Genomic DNA, 12,326 nt, shown 5'->3' with positions numbered 1-12,326 from the left:
TAATATTTAAGACTTAGTTAAACAAAATCCACAGTTACCAGGCTTCTCAGCTGTTAAGCGACTTGTTAAGCATTCACTGGAGGTTCTGTTTGGTTTGGTGTAATGTGTTTGTTACGTTCTGTATTGTGCTGAAACCATCTCTGTCTATGGCTACTTAGTGCAAGTAAGTGCTGTGCCAAATAAAGATTCTAACTTGGCTTTGAAATGGAACTTTAAACATTACTCTAGACGTACAAAACAAACCCAGCCAATTCTGAAATCAATTTCTATTGCCATGTAATTGCTGCATGTAAGAAAACAAGAGAGGAGTTGGAGTGTGTTTTCTCTTTTGCAGGTGTTGCTGAAATAGTTCCATTTATTTAAAGCATATGATTTCATGCAATTGTGCCTGATTGTTAGTGCAGCTGTCAACAGCTGCATGCTCATTTAGCTAATTGCATTCTAGTAATATAGCTAAGCTTATTTTAAGATACGCAGTTGTACGTCTTTGTTTTTTTTCTTGAAGCTACTGCTCACACTCAGAATATTTACTGCAGAAAGTTCTGTGCTATCACAATGGGCTGTCATTGCTCTAGAGGAAATTTAAGAGCTTCTGCACAAGACTTTCAGCCAATCTAGTGTATGGATAGCACCTGGGCAAAGTTGGACCATGCCACTTAAATTCATACAGTTCTAAAGGCATTGAAATGGTCTTGTCCTTGGGGTCAGTTTCATCATTTGCTCTTTGGGAATATTTTGTAGTTATCATGTGAAACTTTAATTTCACAAGCAGCTTATTCCTACTGCATCAGCGTTCTGGTTGTGTGTACAGGAACAGTGAGCTTCTCTTACATACTGATCATCTCCTTCTAGAAATACCTACGTGAAATGAGAAAATTATATAAGTTGTATATGTAGAAAAAGCATATTAGGGGAGTAGGGTGTCATGCATGCTAATTCTGGATATTTGTATGTTTTTTAGTGGTATGTGTTAGCAACGTGATCACGGTCAACAGTATGAAATGTATAATGCAGTGTTGTTTTTATTTGTTATATAGCTTTATGCCAGTATATACAGGCCTCTAAAACCCGAGATGGTGGCAGCCGTTTCATTTCAAGTGCAACAGAAGGTAAAGGGAAAAGTGTGGGGAAAAATAAAAAAAGCACTTTGTTCATCTGATACTCTATCTTCATGGATGTTTATGTGGTTCTTGACCTTCTAACCTTGTAGACTCTTCCTTCACAGCTAACTTCTTGCAATAGATGGTGGTTATCTTTTTTCCTGAGTCTCGAAAACAAAATTAAGAGATCTCATGATGTCACTTGTATGTCTATCTAAAAGTTGCATCATCTTTGCATTTTGTCTATTTGTGCTTTTCTTCAGTAACAGCATTGCATTGAAACTGAAGCTTTAGCTGTGTTTTAACAAGAATCTGAAATATCTGAGGAGTGGCTTAGAGAATTGCTGTCATGACCACAATCTCAAGATTGCCACACTTAAGGAAAAGCACAGATACTTAGCAACACAGAAATGTTACAAAGCTAATCCTTGCTAATACCTGCAGTCTGACTTTATGCTAACGAGCTGTCTTGCATTTTCTGTTTCTCTTAAAAGGAATGTGTCCTTAATTCACTTACCCTCGAGTCTACCTGCTGATGTCCTGCTTTTTGGCCTTGTCTGTGCTTAAAAAGGGAATGAAATATTTACTTGTGTGTTTTTCTTTCGTCTGCAGGGGAAAACTTTGAACAGACTCCGTTAAGACGCACATTTAAATCCAAAGTTCTTGCTCGCTATCCTGAGAATGTTGAATGGAACCCCTTTGACCAGGATGCAGTGGGAATGGTCAGTGTCACTTCATGGCTTTTGGGGTTTTTTTTTGTTACATTCTAGAGAATGAGTAGAGAAATAAATTAGCCTGCAATTAATGAATCTTTTTTTGTGTGTGATTTTTCCATTTAATAGAATATGGTGTGTATTAATTTAGGTAAAATACAGTAGTTTTCTCTCTCAGGTTTCTGGTCTTGGTGACCAGAAAAATACTTTCCTTTATGTGGGTTTGAATTTTATTATTTTATTCATAAAATATATGAGGCTGGTAACAAAATAGTAATAAGCTTCAATAGAAATTGCATGCGACCCTTTAGATATGTTCCTTTTGTTTTTCTGATATAGACTTATATCACTGTATTATACAGAAATGTAACAATAGAATTTAAAGTGGAATGCAATGGCAGTCTGTGGATTTTAAATCCCATTTTCACCAATGCTTCTGCAGGCAGGGGGAGAGAACAGCGTTTTTTAATGGACATTGTCTCCCCTTCCCCTTTTCTGTAGCTGTGTATGCCTAAAGGGCTTGCTTTCAAGACACAAGCAGATTGCAGAGAACCTCAGTTCCACTCTTTCATTATCACTCGTGAAGATGGCTCGCGGACATTTGGATTTTCTCTCACGTTTTTTGAGGAAGTCACTAGCAAACAGATCTGCAGTGCAATGCAGACGTTGTATCATATGCACAATGCTGAATATGACATTCTTCATACTCCCCCCACCAACGACAAGGAGAGCTGCAGCAGCGCTGGGGACTGCAATGGCACCTCCGTCTCAAAGCTACAGCGCTTTAACTCCTATGACATCAGCAGAGACACGCTCTATGTCTCAAAGTGCATTTGTCTGATTACTCCAATGTCTTTCATGAAAGCTTGTAAGAAAGTTCTAGAACAACTTCACCAAGCAGTGACTTCACCTCAGCCACCGCCGCTACCTTTAGAAAGCTACATCTACAATATTCTCTATGAGGTTCCTCTTCCTCCAGCAGGAAGGTCATTGAAGTTTTCAGGTGTTTATGGACCAATTATCTGCCAGAGGCCAAGCACCAATGAGCTACCATTGTTTGATTTTCCTGTTAAAGAAGTTTTTGAATTGCTTGGAGTAGAAAATGTGGTTCAACTCTTTACCTGTGCCCTTTTGGAGTTTCAGATACTGCTTTATTCACAGCGTGAGTACTTGGGTTTTGTTTTCTTATCTTGAAGTTGTACTGGCACAAGGTCTTATTATGTCTTGAATGCTAAAAACACCAGAAACAACAGAATAGCTGCATTAAAGTGGTATGGGCATGCTATTGCAGTCTGGCTGATCTGTATGCAGGTCTTGAGGTAAATAAAAGCACTCTAAGGAGAGTGTTGCATTGGCTCCTGCTGTTAGACACTTAAACTTAAAACTGGCTTTTCACATAGTCTCCTCTATTCGTGGTTTGGCTAACCCCTTTGTTGTTGGCTCTGGAACTGTGCTACTGGATGGAGCAGTTTGCCTTTTCCATGCTCCTGTCTAGCTGCTCAGCTGAATTCCCTGCTATCTCTGCAGAACTAGCCATGCATTTTGAAACAGTACAGTTAATTATATATACATATGATTCTGAAGAAGAGTTAATCATGCAAATACAGTTTTCTCTTTGAGTACCCAAAGTCACATTTCAGTTGTTACTTTGAAAGATAAGTACCTGAAAAAAGTTTTGACTAAACTCAAATCCCAAATCTCCATTAAGGCCTTGAAAGAGTTATAGCTCTGAAGGCACATAGCTAAAGCTTGCTTTGAAGAGGATGGGCAGCAAATGAGCTGAAATAGCATGTTTATCAATTAGTGAGTAGTGTGGGAGTGGTATCTATTTTCTGTGCTGAAATTTGTGGATACTGGCCTTCTTACTCCACATCCTGTTGCTCTAATACGGAGTATGTGGAATTATGCCTAAAGATAATTTCTGTACTTTTTTTTTTTTGGCCCAAGCTGACTAATATTAATCCAGACTCACTCATTCAGAATGGTGTAGTTTAAGCAGACAGCCTACATTTTGAACACTACTTTATAGTAATGGTTAGGAAGCTTAAAAGACCCCAAGACAAATTCAGAGCTAGTCCATGGTGTTACTGAAATTTGTTTTCAGTGTTTGCTTCCCTTGAGCTGTAACTGAAATAGGTAGAACACAAAGGGTAACTATTTACAAAATATTACCTACATTTATCAGCAAACTTCTCCAAGCATGAAATACAGATTTTGTGTTGTGTGTTAAGATCTGTGCATAGACTAAAGCCAAGGATGGATTTGTGTGTACAATCAGGGTGATTAAAAGTCTGTAATGGCAGCAGGGTGTTACATTACATTACAGGGTGTTCTCATTGTATAGGCACTGTGAACTGCAGGAGAAAAACTGCACAGTAATTCACATGCAGTCAAAAAAACTTACTGAGCTCTGTCATGGTTACTCTCTTTGATTTAAAAAACAAATTGCTTATTGTTCATAGCAAATCTAGAAATACTTGTCTAGCAGACAAGATTCTTTTGTGGTTTCCCCTGAAATGGATTAGGCATTGGTATGTTTGAGATTTAGGGGGAGTTTCTGTGGGTACCTGTGTCCCACCCGTGGAGGATTCAAACATCAGCACCCTTCATGGAGAAGAGGATGGTGGTGTTGGCCTGTGGAGGTGTCTGAGGTTCCTGTGGTGGCCTGGAAGCTCCACAGAAAAGCCACATGTGCATCAGCATGTGGGAGCAGTGCTCCTGGAGCTCCTGCCAGGCCATCCCCTTGTGTGTGCTCTCTTGCTCCAGGCTGGAGCTCAGCTCACTCAGTGCTCCTGGAGCTCCTGCCAGGCCATCCCCTTGTGAGCTCCATCCAGGCTGGAGCTCAGCTCACTTCTGGGCTAGCCTGCTGTATTCTGCCTTCTCTTTCCAAGCCCTTTTAATAGGTTCAGCTTTCTGTCTTGGGCCCTTTCCAGGTGTCTGATCAGTGGCTAATTAGAGAAGCTTAAAATAGCCCTGGAACACTTGAGTTTCTTGTTTGCAGGCTCAGACATTTGGAGTTCAGAGGGATGAGGAATCAGTTGGGACGGCTTCTGTCCACTGTTTCCCTGCCTCACCCCAAGCTTGGGCTGACTTGGGCTGTGTTGTACATTATGGAGGTGTCTTGTCTCTCTGTCATGTTCTCACCTTAATTTTTGGTTGAAAAGTCTTCTTTCAGTAGAAAAATAATTTTAGTTATTTGTTTGCTCTCTTTTGAGCAAACCTCAGGTGTGGTGAACTGGCTGCAGCAGTGCCTTCTCAGTAATAGTAGCCAATTTTTATTTTTTGAAACATAGCTTCTCTTAAGGACTTTCTGAGAGATTTAGTCCCTCTGCCTTTTTTTGTTTGTTGCCTTGTTTTGTTTTTGTTTGTTTGCCTCTGTTATTCTTTTCAACTGTATTATGTTCCTAATATATTCTGCTCTTTCTTCAGTATGGTTGAGTAACATCTGTTTTTTTGCTGTTTGTAAAACAGCAAATATTGAATGGAGATACAGGTGATTGTGCACTCAGTTCTAAGTGGAATCAGGAATTGCTTTACTTTTGTAAAGGTTTTTTCATGTTCTTGCATGCACACCAGTGTGAGGTGTAGGTTGTCCTTCAGAATATAAATACTGAGTTTTTAAATGTCATCTGAGTTTGTTCAGTCTCTTGGTGCTCAGACCCATGACAGCTAAGATAATTTCTTCTCCTAGGTCAGGTGAGATTATGGTATCATTGGATGGATTTAGATTTAGAACAGTACATGTCAGGATCAGCAGATTTGTAAGATTTACTTGGAAAAATACCCCAGCAACAAACACACACAAAATAAGGAAGGACCACCAAAATAAAAACCAAACACCAAACCTCTTGGAGGTCTGGTGAAACTGGATGATCTTGAGGTCCCTTCCAACCCAAACCTTTTAATGATTGTATGTGTCTGTGAATTTGTTGCCAAGTGCAATCCTTTAGGAAACAAATTATTTTAGTGTTTTAAGCTTCAGTCAGTCCTTGGAGTAGGAGTAACTTCACTTGGCAGTATAAGTGTTTTGGTTTAAGATTCCTTTGACATGTTTCTGACTCGATGCTTCTGGAAATTCTTCTTTTGTCCCACTATGCTGGCACAGCCTTGTGTATTTTGGATTGCTGTAAACCAAGTGGAGGGAATGAATGCCTCAGCTGGATTGTCCCTTTGAGAGACATGTCTACCATTTGGAAAAGTGTCAGGGGCCTGTAAGAGAGGGAGGAATTTGAGGATGCTGCTAGTGCTGAGCCAGTGCTGAGGAGCTCTGGAAAGAGTCACTGCTGCTGGAGGCCTGTGGGGAGTGCCCTTGCCAGATATTCTGGGGGAGCTGCTTTGCATTCCTGCAATTTATGTTGCTCTTGTAACTGTGAAATAGACTTATTCCTTATCTCAGAGAGCACCTAGAGCTCTTCTGAAAAGTGTGTACTGAGTTAAGACAGCTGTGAAATCTGCTTGGAGGTAATTTTTCTAAACAGCTAGAAACAAATAAAGGAGAAATGTAATGCACTGCTGCCACAGACTGTTCTCTAGGACAGTTTTGTTTTCTGGGTGGCAGCTGTCTGGTGCCATTTTACAGTACAAATGAAGGGATTTTTTTCTGCTCTGCCTTTGAATCACTCCTCCCCATCTTTGTTTCACTTGTTAAAATAATACTCATTCTGGAGATGTGAAATATTATTTTCATGTCTTTGCAGTATTACTCTGTGCTGCCTAGCTCTGATCTCTTGCACAGGACACTCTGGTTGTGCCTCCAGGGATTTAGGAACCTTGCTGATTGAATCCCTCTGTCAGGCACACAGCAGGAGATAGTGCACCCCACTGCTTCTGCTAACCACAGCTGGTTCTTACTGCAGCCACAGGGCTTTTTGAAGTGACTTGTGGGTTACTTGACAAATATAACAGTATTTCATTGTGATCCATGAAACAGGAAGATTAAAAGGAAAAAATGTTCCAAAATGTGATGATATAATTGTTTTAAATTTGGCTGAGTCAGAGGATTTCTGTGGGCACTTGACAGACTTCTCTCTGGTAGAATGTGAAAATGGGGAGGTGGAATTATGGTTCTTAGAGCTGCCAGCTTCTTCCCTTCCTGTTCCCCTTTTTCCAGGAACAGGACCTCTCAATTTATCTTTTTTTATCTTCTACAGATAAATATTGTTATGTAACTTCTCATACACACTTTAAGAGAGAATCTATTTTATTTACAGCAGTTGATTAGAAAAATAAATCATGCTTTTTCTGTGTTCTTAAGTGGCCAGATTAAAAAAGTAGTGGATTTTCTTTTCCTTGCACAGTGATCAGTTAAGCACTTTGCTATCTAACAATGCCCTAGTCATATGTCATTATTTCCCTACCAGTGCCTGTGTACAATACAAGGCCAAAAGATCATGTCATTGACACCAGAAAAAGCACATTCTGATTTCAAGGACAAGAGCAACAGCACTGCTGAAACATTTCTTACTCTTTTAATCTTTTTGTTGTTGTTATTTTTAAATCTTCTGTAATTCTTTGGTAAGAGAACTGTGCTGCTTGCTTCTTTAAACCCAAAACTGCCTCCGGAGCCTCTCTGGGTAGGTACAGCTTATGAAAACATAGGAGTTATTTTGGTTTATATTTTCATGCTTCTTGCCTTTGTCCTTGCCTTTTGCCAGTAGCAGAATGCAGTCACTGTTACTTGCAGGCTGCAGCTGGGCAGGACAAATCTTTGGGAATGGCTTAAGCCATGTGGATGTCCAGGATCAGAGTGCTGCTTTTGCAGATAGCTCTCTGGCAGGACGTGGCTGCCCAGTGGATAGAAATTCTGACCTATTGATGTTACTTTGTAATTAATTTGGAAGGCTGATACTAAAGTTAGCTTAATGACAGAGGGAGAAGTTGTATTTAAATTATCCTGCAGGATCAGACAGGGGGCTTTGTGTAGTAGGAAAACACTGTTTCTATTTTAAGACTTGTACTTCCAGATAAACGAGCCGAATGCAAACCAGCTGCAATGTTTATGTATCTATGGCTACATTTAAAGTTCTTCTAAGAACTGAAGAAGATGGGGTATGGAATAGAATCTTCTTCCCAAAGCTTATCATTAATTCATCACTTCTTTGCAGTCAGGCTGTGATTAAAGCTGCAAACCCATACGTAGGTGTGCAGGCAGAAGCTGGTGTCCAGGCAGAGTAGGGGAGTGTTGCTGTGATGTTCATTGGTGTGTCAGTCCAAATAAGATTTTGGCAAAAAACTTTAACCTGTTTAAGCTGTTCTCACTTGTTCTGGTTGAAGGGTCCTTCATGGCAGGTCTGCTGTGAGGCAGTGACAGGTAATTCCATCAATGACCTCTTCCACCAGCACAGCTTGATATGAAGATAAAGAATCAAAAGCCCAAGTTGCAGAATTATGGGTGATGTTAGCAAAACCTGTGCTGAGTTCCCCTTAGGTTGTGGGGCTCTTTGCAGATCCCAAACTCCACGACTTTTTCCCCAGACAAAATTAATCATGAAAGCCAGGAACTGAATTTTTTTTTTTTTTTTTTTTCTGGTGTCTGAAGTCTTGAGTGGAGACTGGCTAAAAGATGGAATGAAAACCATCAACTTGGGAAGTGCACAGTTAAGCTTAATTTTTCTCCATAGTGTTTAGAACAAATGTTATTCTTGCAGTGTTCATCTGCCCTTAGTGTGCAAGAGCTTCAGAAACTTCAGCACCTGAGCCTGCCCATTCAAGTGTCTTTTTCAGTTTCACAGTGTCTTTAGCTCTGTGAAAGAAGACATGCATCCCCCACACCTCTGAAGGTTACTGACTTTTTCCCCCACACATCTGAAGGTTACTTTTTCCTCTTCCTTGTATTCCCTCCCCTTTCCTGGCTGGAATTGGATGTTGTTGCAGTATCATGAAAAGCCATCCTGTATCTCCAGTATGTGCTGTATTTATAGCCTGACAGAAGGTAGGAATTGCCCTAGTTGTGTGAGTGTTTTATACCCTTTCCAGCCTGGCAGCTGGAAGGCAGTTGGGATGCTTCAGCAGCTGTATTGGAACACACATCTGGTGCTGCCTCCCCCTTTATGAGATTTCAAAAACTGTTGGAGATGACTCTGTAGTTAGAGATGAGGAGGGTGCAATGTTTGCCCAGCAGTGTGAACTGCTCTAGCCACCAGTGCTACATAAAAAGATCTCTTGGTGTGTTGCACAGGTAGATTTAACACTGCTCCTAAGTTTTAGGAGGACATGAGTTGTTTTTATATTGAACTGAGGCTTTAGTCATGCATTGCAAAGGCTAAACAAAGCTGATCCTTTTCATTTTCTGCATAGTTATTTCAGTCACACTGTTGGGTTGGCTGCTATACAGCATGCTTTATAGACATTTAAACACTCTTTGAAAAAATGTTTATCTGAGAGATACCAGATGCCTTGGGTTTCATCCAAGGCTTCCATAGAAAGCCCTGAGCACAGAGAAATTATTTCTGATGTGTTTCTTAGCTGATTACAATATGGCTTCTGTATTCAAACTGGTGCTCTTGGTGACCCTGGTATAGGTAGCAGAAAGTGACTTAGCATGCATTAAGGGTTAGTTTGCTCATTTCCATATGACTTGTAGAATGACCTACTTTGGGTTGAGCTCTTTGTTGTTTCTGCAAAATGTGCTGGGTGTGCAGGTCTGGGTTTTCATTATGATGCCACTCAGCTAGCACTGGGTTTTGTGGTTTCTGTTTTCAAGCAACTTCTCATTTCTTTAATTTAAATTCATTTACTTAAAAGTATTTGTGAAAAAAATTTAATTTTCTTGATCTTTTTCAGATTATCAGAGGCTGATGACAGTGGCAGAGACCATCACAGCACTAATGTTTCCATTTCAGTGGCAGCATGTGTATGTTCCTATCCTTCCAGCATCCCTCCTTCATTTTCTAGATGCTCCTGTCCCTTACCTCATGGGCTTGCACTCTAATGGACTGGATGATAGGTCTAAGCTGGAACTTCCTCAAGAGGTGAGAGGAGCTTGTCTTGATTGATTAAATACTGTCCATGACTATGAGGGAAGTGAGAAATTATCTAAAACACAAGTGCTAACTGTACCAGCCATTGTCAAGTTCTTGCTGGCTCTCATTTGGGATAGGTCTTTTTTTTCTTGGAGATGCTGACAAAAATCTGGTGAAATAGATAAAGCCCTGCTTTTGAAATTGAATGCTCTGATGGAATTCAACTGTACTTTTACAGGTATTTGGGTTACAGAAAGAACATTTTTTGTGCTGGAAAAATGAGTCTTGTAGTGCTAGGAAGTGCAGTGTGAACTCCCCAGCTGTGGCCAAAAGGGAGTGATGGTGAATGAGAAGAGCTCGACTGGCATCAGCATTGGCTGGTTCCTGGCTGGCTGGGCTCAGGCTGGGTTTCCCTGCCCTGGACTTCTCTCCTGGGGTTGTCTTGCATGGACCCAGCCTGCCAGGTGTGTGCACAAAACCATTTCAGAGTTTCCCCTAGAATGCCAGCTTCAGTGTGCAGCAAAGTGTCGGCGTGTACCTGAGCAGCTCCTGCCTGTTGGGTGGTGCTGAGGAGCCCTGGGAGCAGCAGCCCTGTGTCAGGGGGAAGGAAATGCTCTGACAAGGCCCTGCAACTCCTCCTTGGGGCTGGGACTGCCTTCAGCCTGCTTTGAGGTTCTCCTTATTCGTTTGATCCCCTGTTCAGTTCACAAGCACTCCTTGTAGGGATGTGCCACGAGAGTTTAAGGGCTGCTTGGGAGCATCAAGGCACTACCCCAGGCAGCAGAGGAAATGTCTGACCCCTGCTTACTTATAGGTGTAACTTTTCAGGTGAGGAACTGACAGGGGAACTTTACAGGGGATGTAAATCATGGCAAACACCCTTCTTACAGGCCCTGGTAGGATTCTCTGCCTTTTTCTCTGACTCTGGGTTTTCTTCCATTACCATTTGCATTTCTGGGAAAGCAGAAGCGTGGCAGGCACAGGGTTTTGTGGTGGTGGTGGTTTTTGTTTTCATTATCAGGCAGTGCTGCAGCATAGCTTGACACAAAAAACCCTTCCTTTATAAAAAAGCTGCGTGAAATTAAAGACAAGATATTTTTGTGAACCTCCAGTCTGGTCTCCATGCCAACATTGCTCTTTTTCTCAAATCCATATGCTGGTAGTTTTCATTTGTTTTTCCTGGCAAGTTCAAAGTAAAACTTTTTTTTTTTTTCAAATTGTGGTTTTTTTTCTGTGAAAACTCAAGTGTTTAATCTCTTGATTTCTTCATTGTCTTGCTCTCTTTTTTTTTCTTATTTTCCACTGGAATAATTAATAACAGAGTATTGTGTGTTCTTGCCATGAAAACAACAGTCTATGGCTTTGGTTTACTATTTTTTACAGAATTTTGGCTGTACTGACAGGCCTAATTAATATGGTTAGTACACTTCTTAGGGAGAATAGCTGATTAAATAAAACATATGTGTGGATATGCATGCACCATGGATGTTTTCACTGTTACACTGTTACACAAGCTTCTAAAAGACTGTCCTCCTTTTGTAAAGAGCTTCCTCATTTTAAAATCACGGTAACACTTTCAACTAAATAAACATATTTTAATTTCAAATAGACATTTCAGTTATTTGCAAAGTAAATAGATTTTGGAAGAGATTTATCAGGTTATTTTGAAGGTTTAAAGTAAGGCAGTTGATCTATTTTTAGATGTTTGAAATAAAATCCAAGTACTATTAAAAAGTGATCTGACACCTCAATTTACATTTTTTTTTACAGATAGCCTTTTATGTGAAGGTGGAGGAGTAGATTTTTGATGGTTTCTTACAGAGATGAGAATTGTCTGGGAGTGTAGGACATACAAGACAGAAAGCAGCAGCAACATGCCCATGTGGTGGAATTTGCTGCCAGACTTCCTTGTCCTTCTGAAGTTTCAGCTTTTTTCTTTCTTATTTGAAGAGTGAGCTCTTAAAACTTTGTGCACAGTGAGTTTGAGCTAGTCTGAGAAATCCCCTTGGTAGTCATTGCTGGGTAAGGTTTCTTGTGAGCTGTTGAATCTTTTGCATTGCAGGCTGGAGATGTAGCTGTGGCAGAGAAATGGACTGGAGACTCCATTCTCTTAGGAAATACCAAAAAGTTGTCCTGTACCAATAGATTTGTTTATTCAAGGGGTTAAGTAGACTGGGAAGAGCAGAAGCTCACTATTATTGAGGTTTTCATTGTAGGGAGTTTGTTTAAAAAAGCCCAGCTAACCAAGAAAGAAACCCAAACAAGCCCCCATAGAACAGCAAACAAAACCTGCCAAGGAGAGTGAATGTGTTGTTGTAGAACAGCAGGAGAGGGCATGTGGATTCCATTATTTGTGCTTCAATAAAGACAAATTTATCATCGCTATCAGAGGGGCTATTAATATATTTAACACTGTTTATCTCTCAAGTTTGGAATGTATATCAACCTTTATGAAGTCATCAGGGTTATATGAGGAGCTCCTCTAGGATCCTGATGCCAGATTTTCCTCACTTGTCACAAAGGGTATACAAAGAGCTGGTCTGTGTTGTAAT

The 12,326-nt window shown here is 40.5% G+C and overlaps 1 protein-coding gene across 1 annotated transcript in view; it reads left to right on the top strand.

Moving 5' to 3' along the window:
• The first annotated feature begins 1,083 nt into the window (after positions 1-1,083).
• The window catches only part of DENND5A (DENN domain containing 5A), a 46,314-nt gene continuing 35,071 nt past the window's right edge, over positions 1,084-12,326 (top strand). Inside the window, exons 1-4 of the mRNA XM_041414994.1 lie at positions 1,084-1,109; positions 1,713-1,822; positions 2,315-2,975; positions 9,596-9,783. Coding sequence (XP_041270928.1) covers positions 1,820-1,822; positions 2,315-2,975; positions 9,596-9,783 — 852 coding nt within the window. The 5' untranslated portion in view covers positions 1,084-1,109; positions 1,713-1,819. The remainder of the gene's footprint in view (positions 1,110-1,712; positions 1,823-2,314; positions 2,976-9,595; positions 9,784-12,326) is intronic.

The sequence above is a fragment of the Onychostruthus taczanowskii genome, unplaced genomic scaffold, assembly GCF_017590055.1.
Source record: "Onychostruthus taczanowskii isolate IOZ18803 unplaced genomic scaffold, ASM1759005v1 scaffold49, whole genome shotgun sequence".
Taxonomy (NCBI): domain Eukaryota; kingdom Metazoa; phylum Chordata; class Aves; order Passeriformes; family Passeridae; genus Onychostruthus; species Onychostruthus taczanowskii.
The sequence above is the reverse complement of the archived record's forward strand: the minus strand, read 5'-3'. Positions and strand labels throughout refer to the sequence as shown.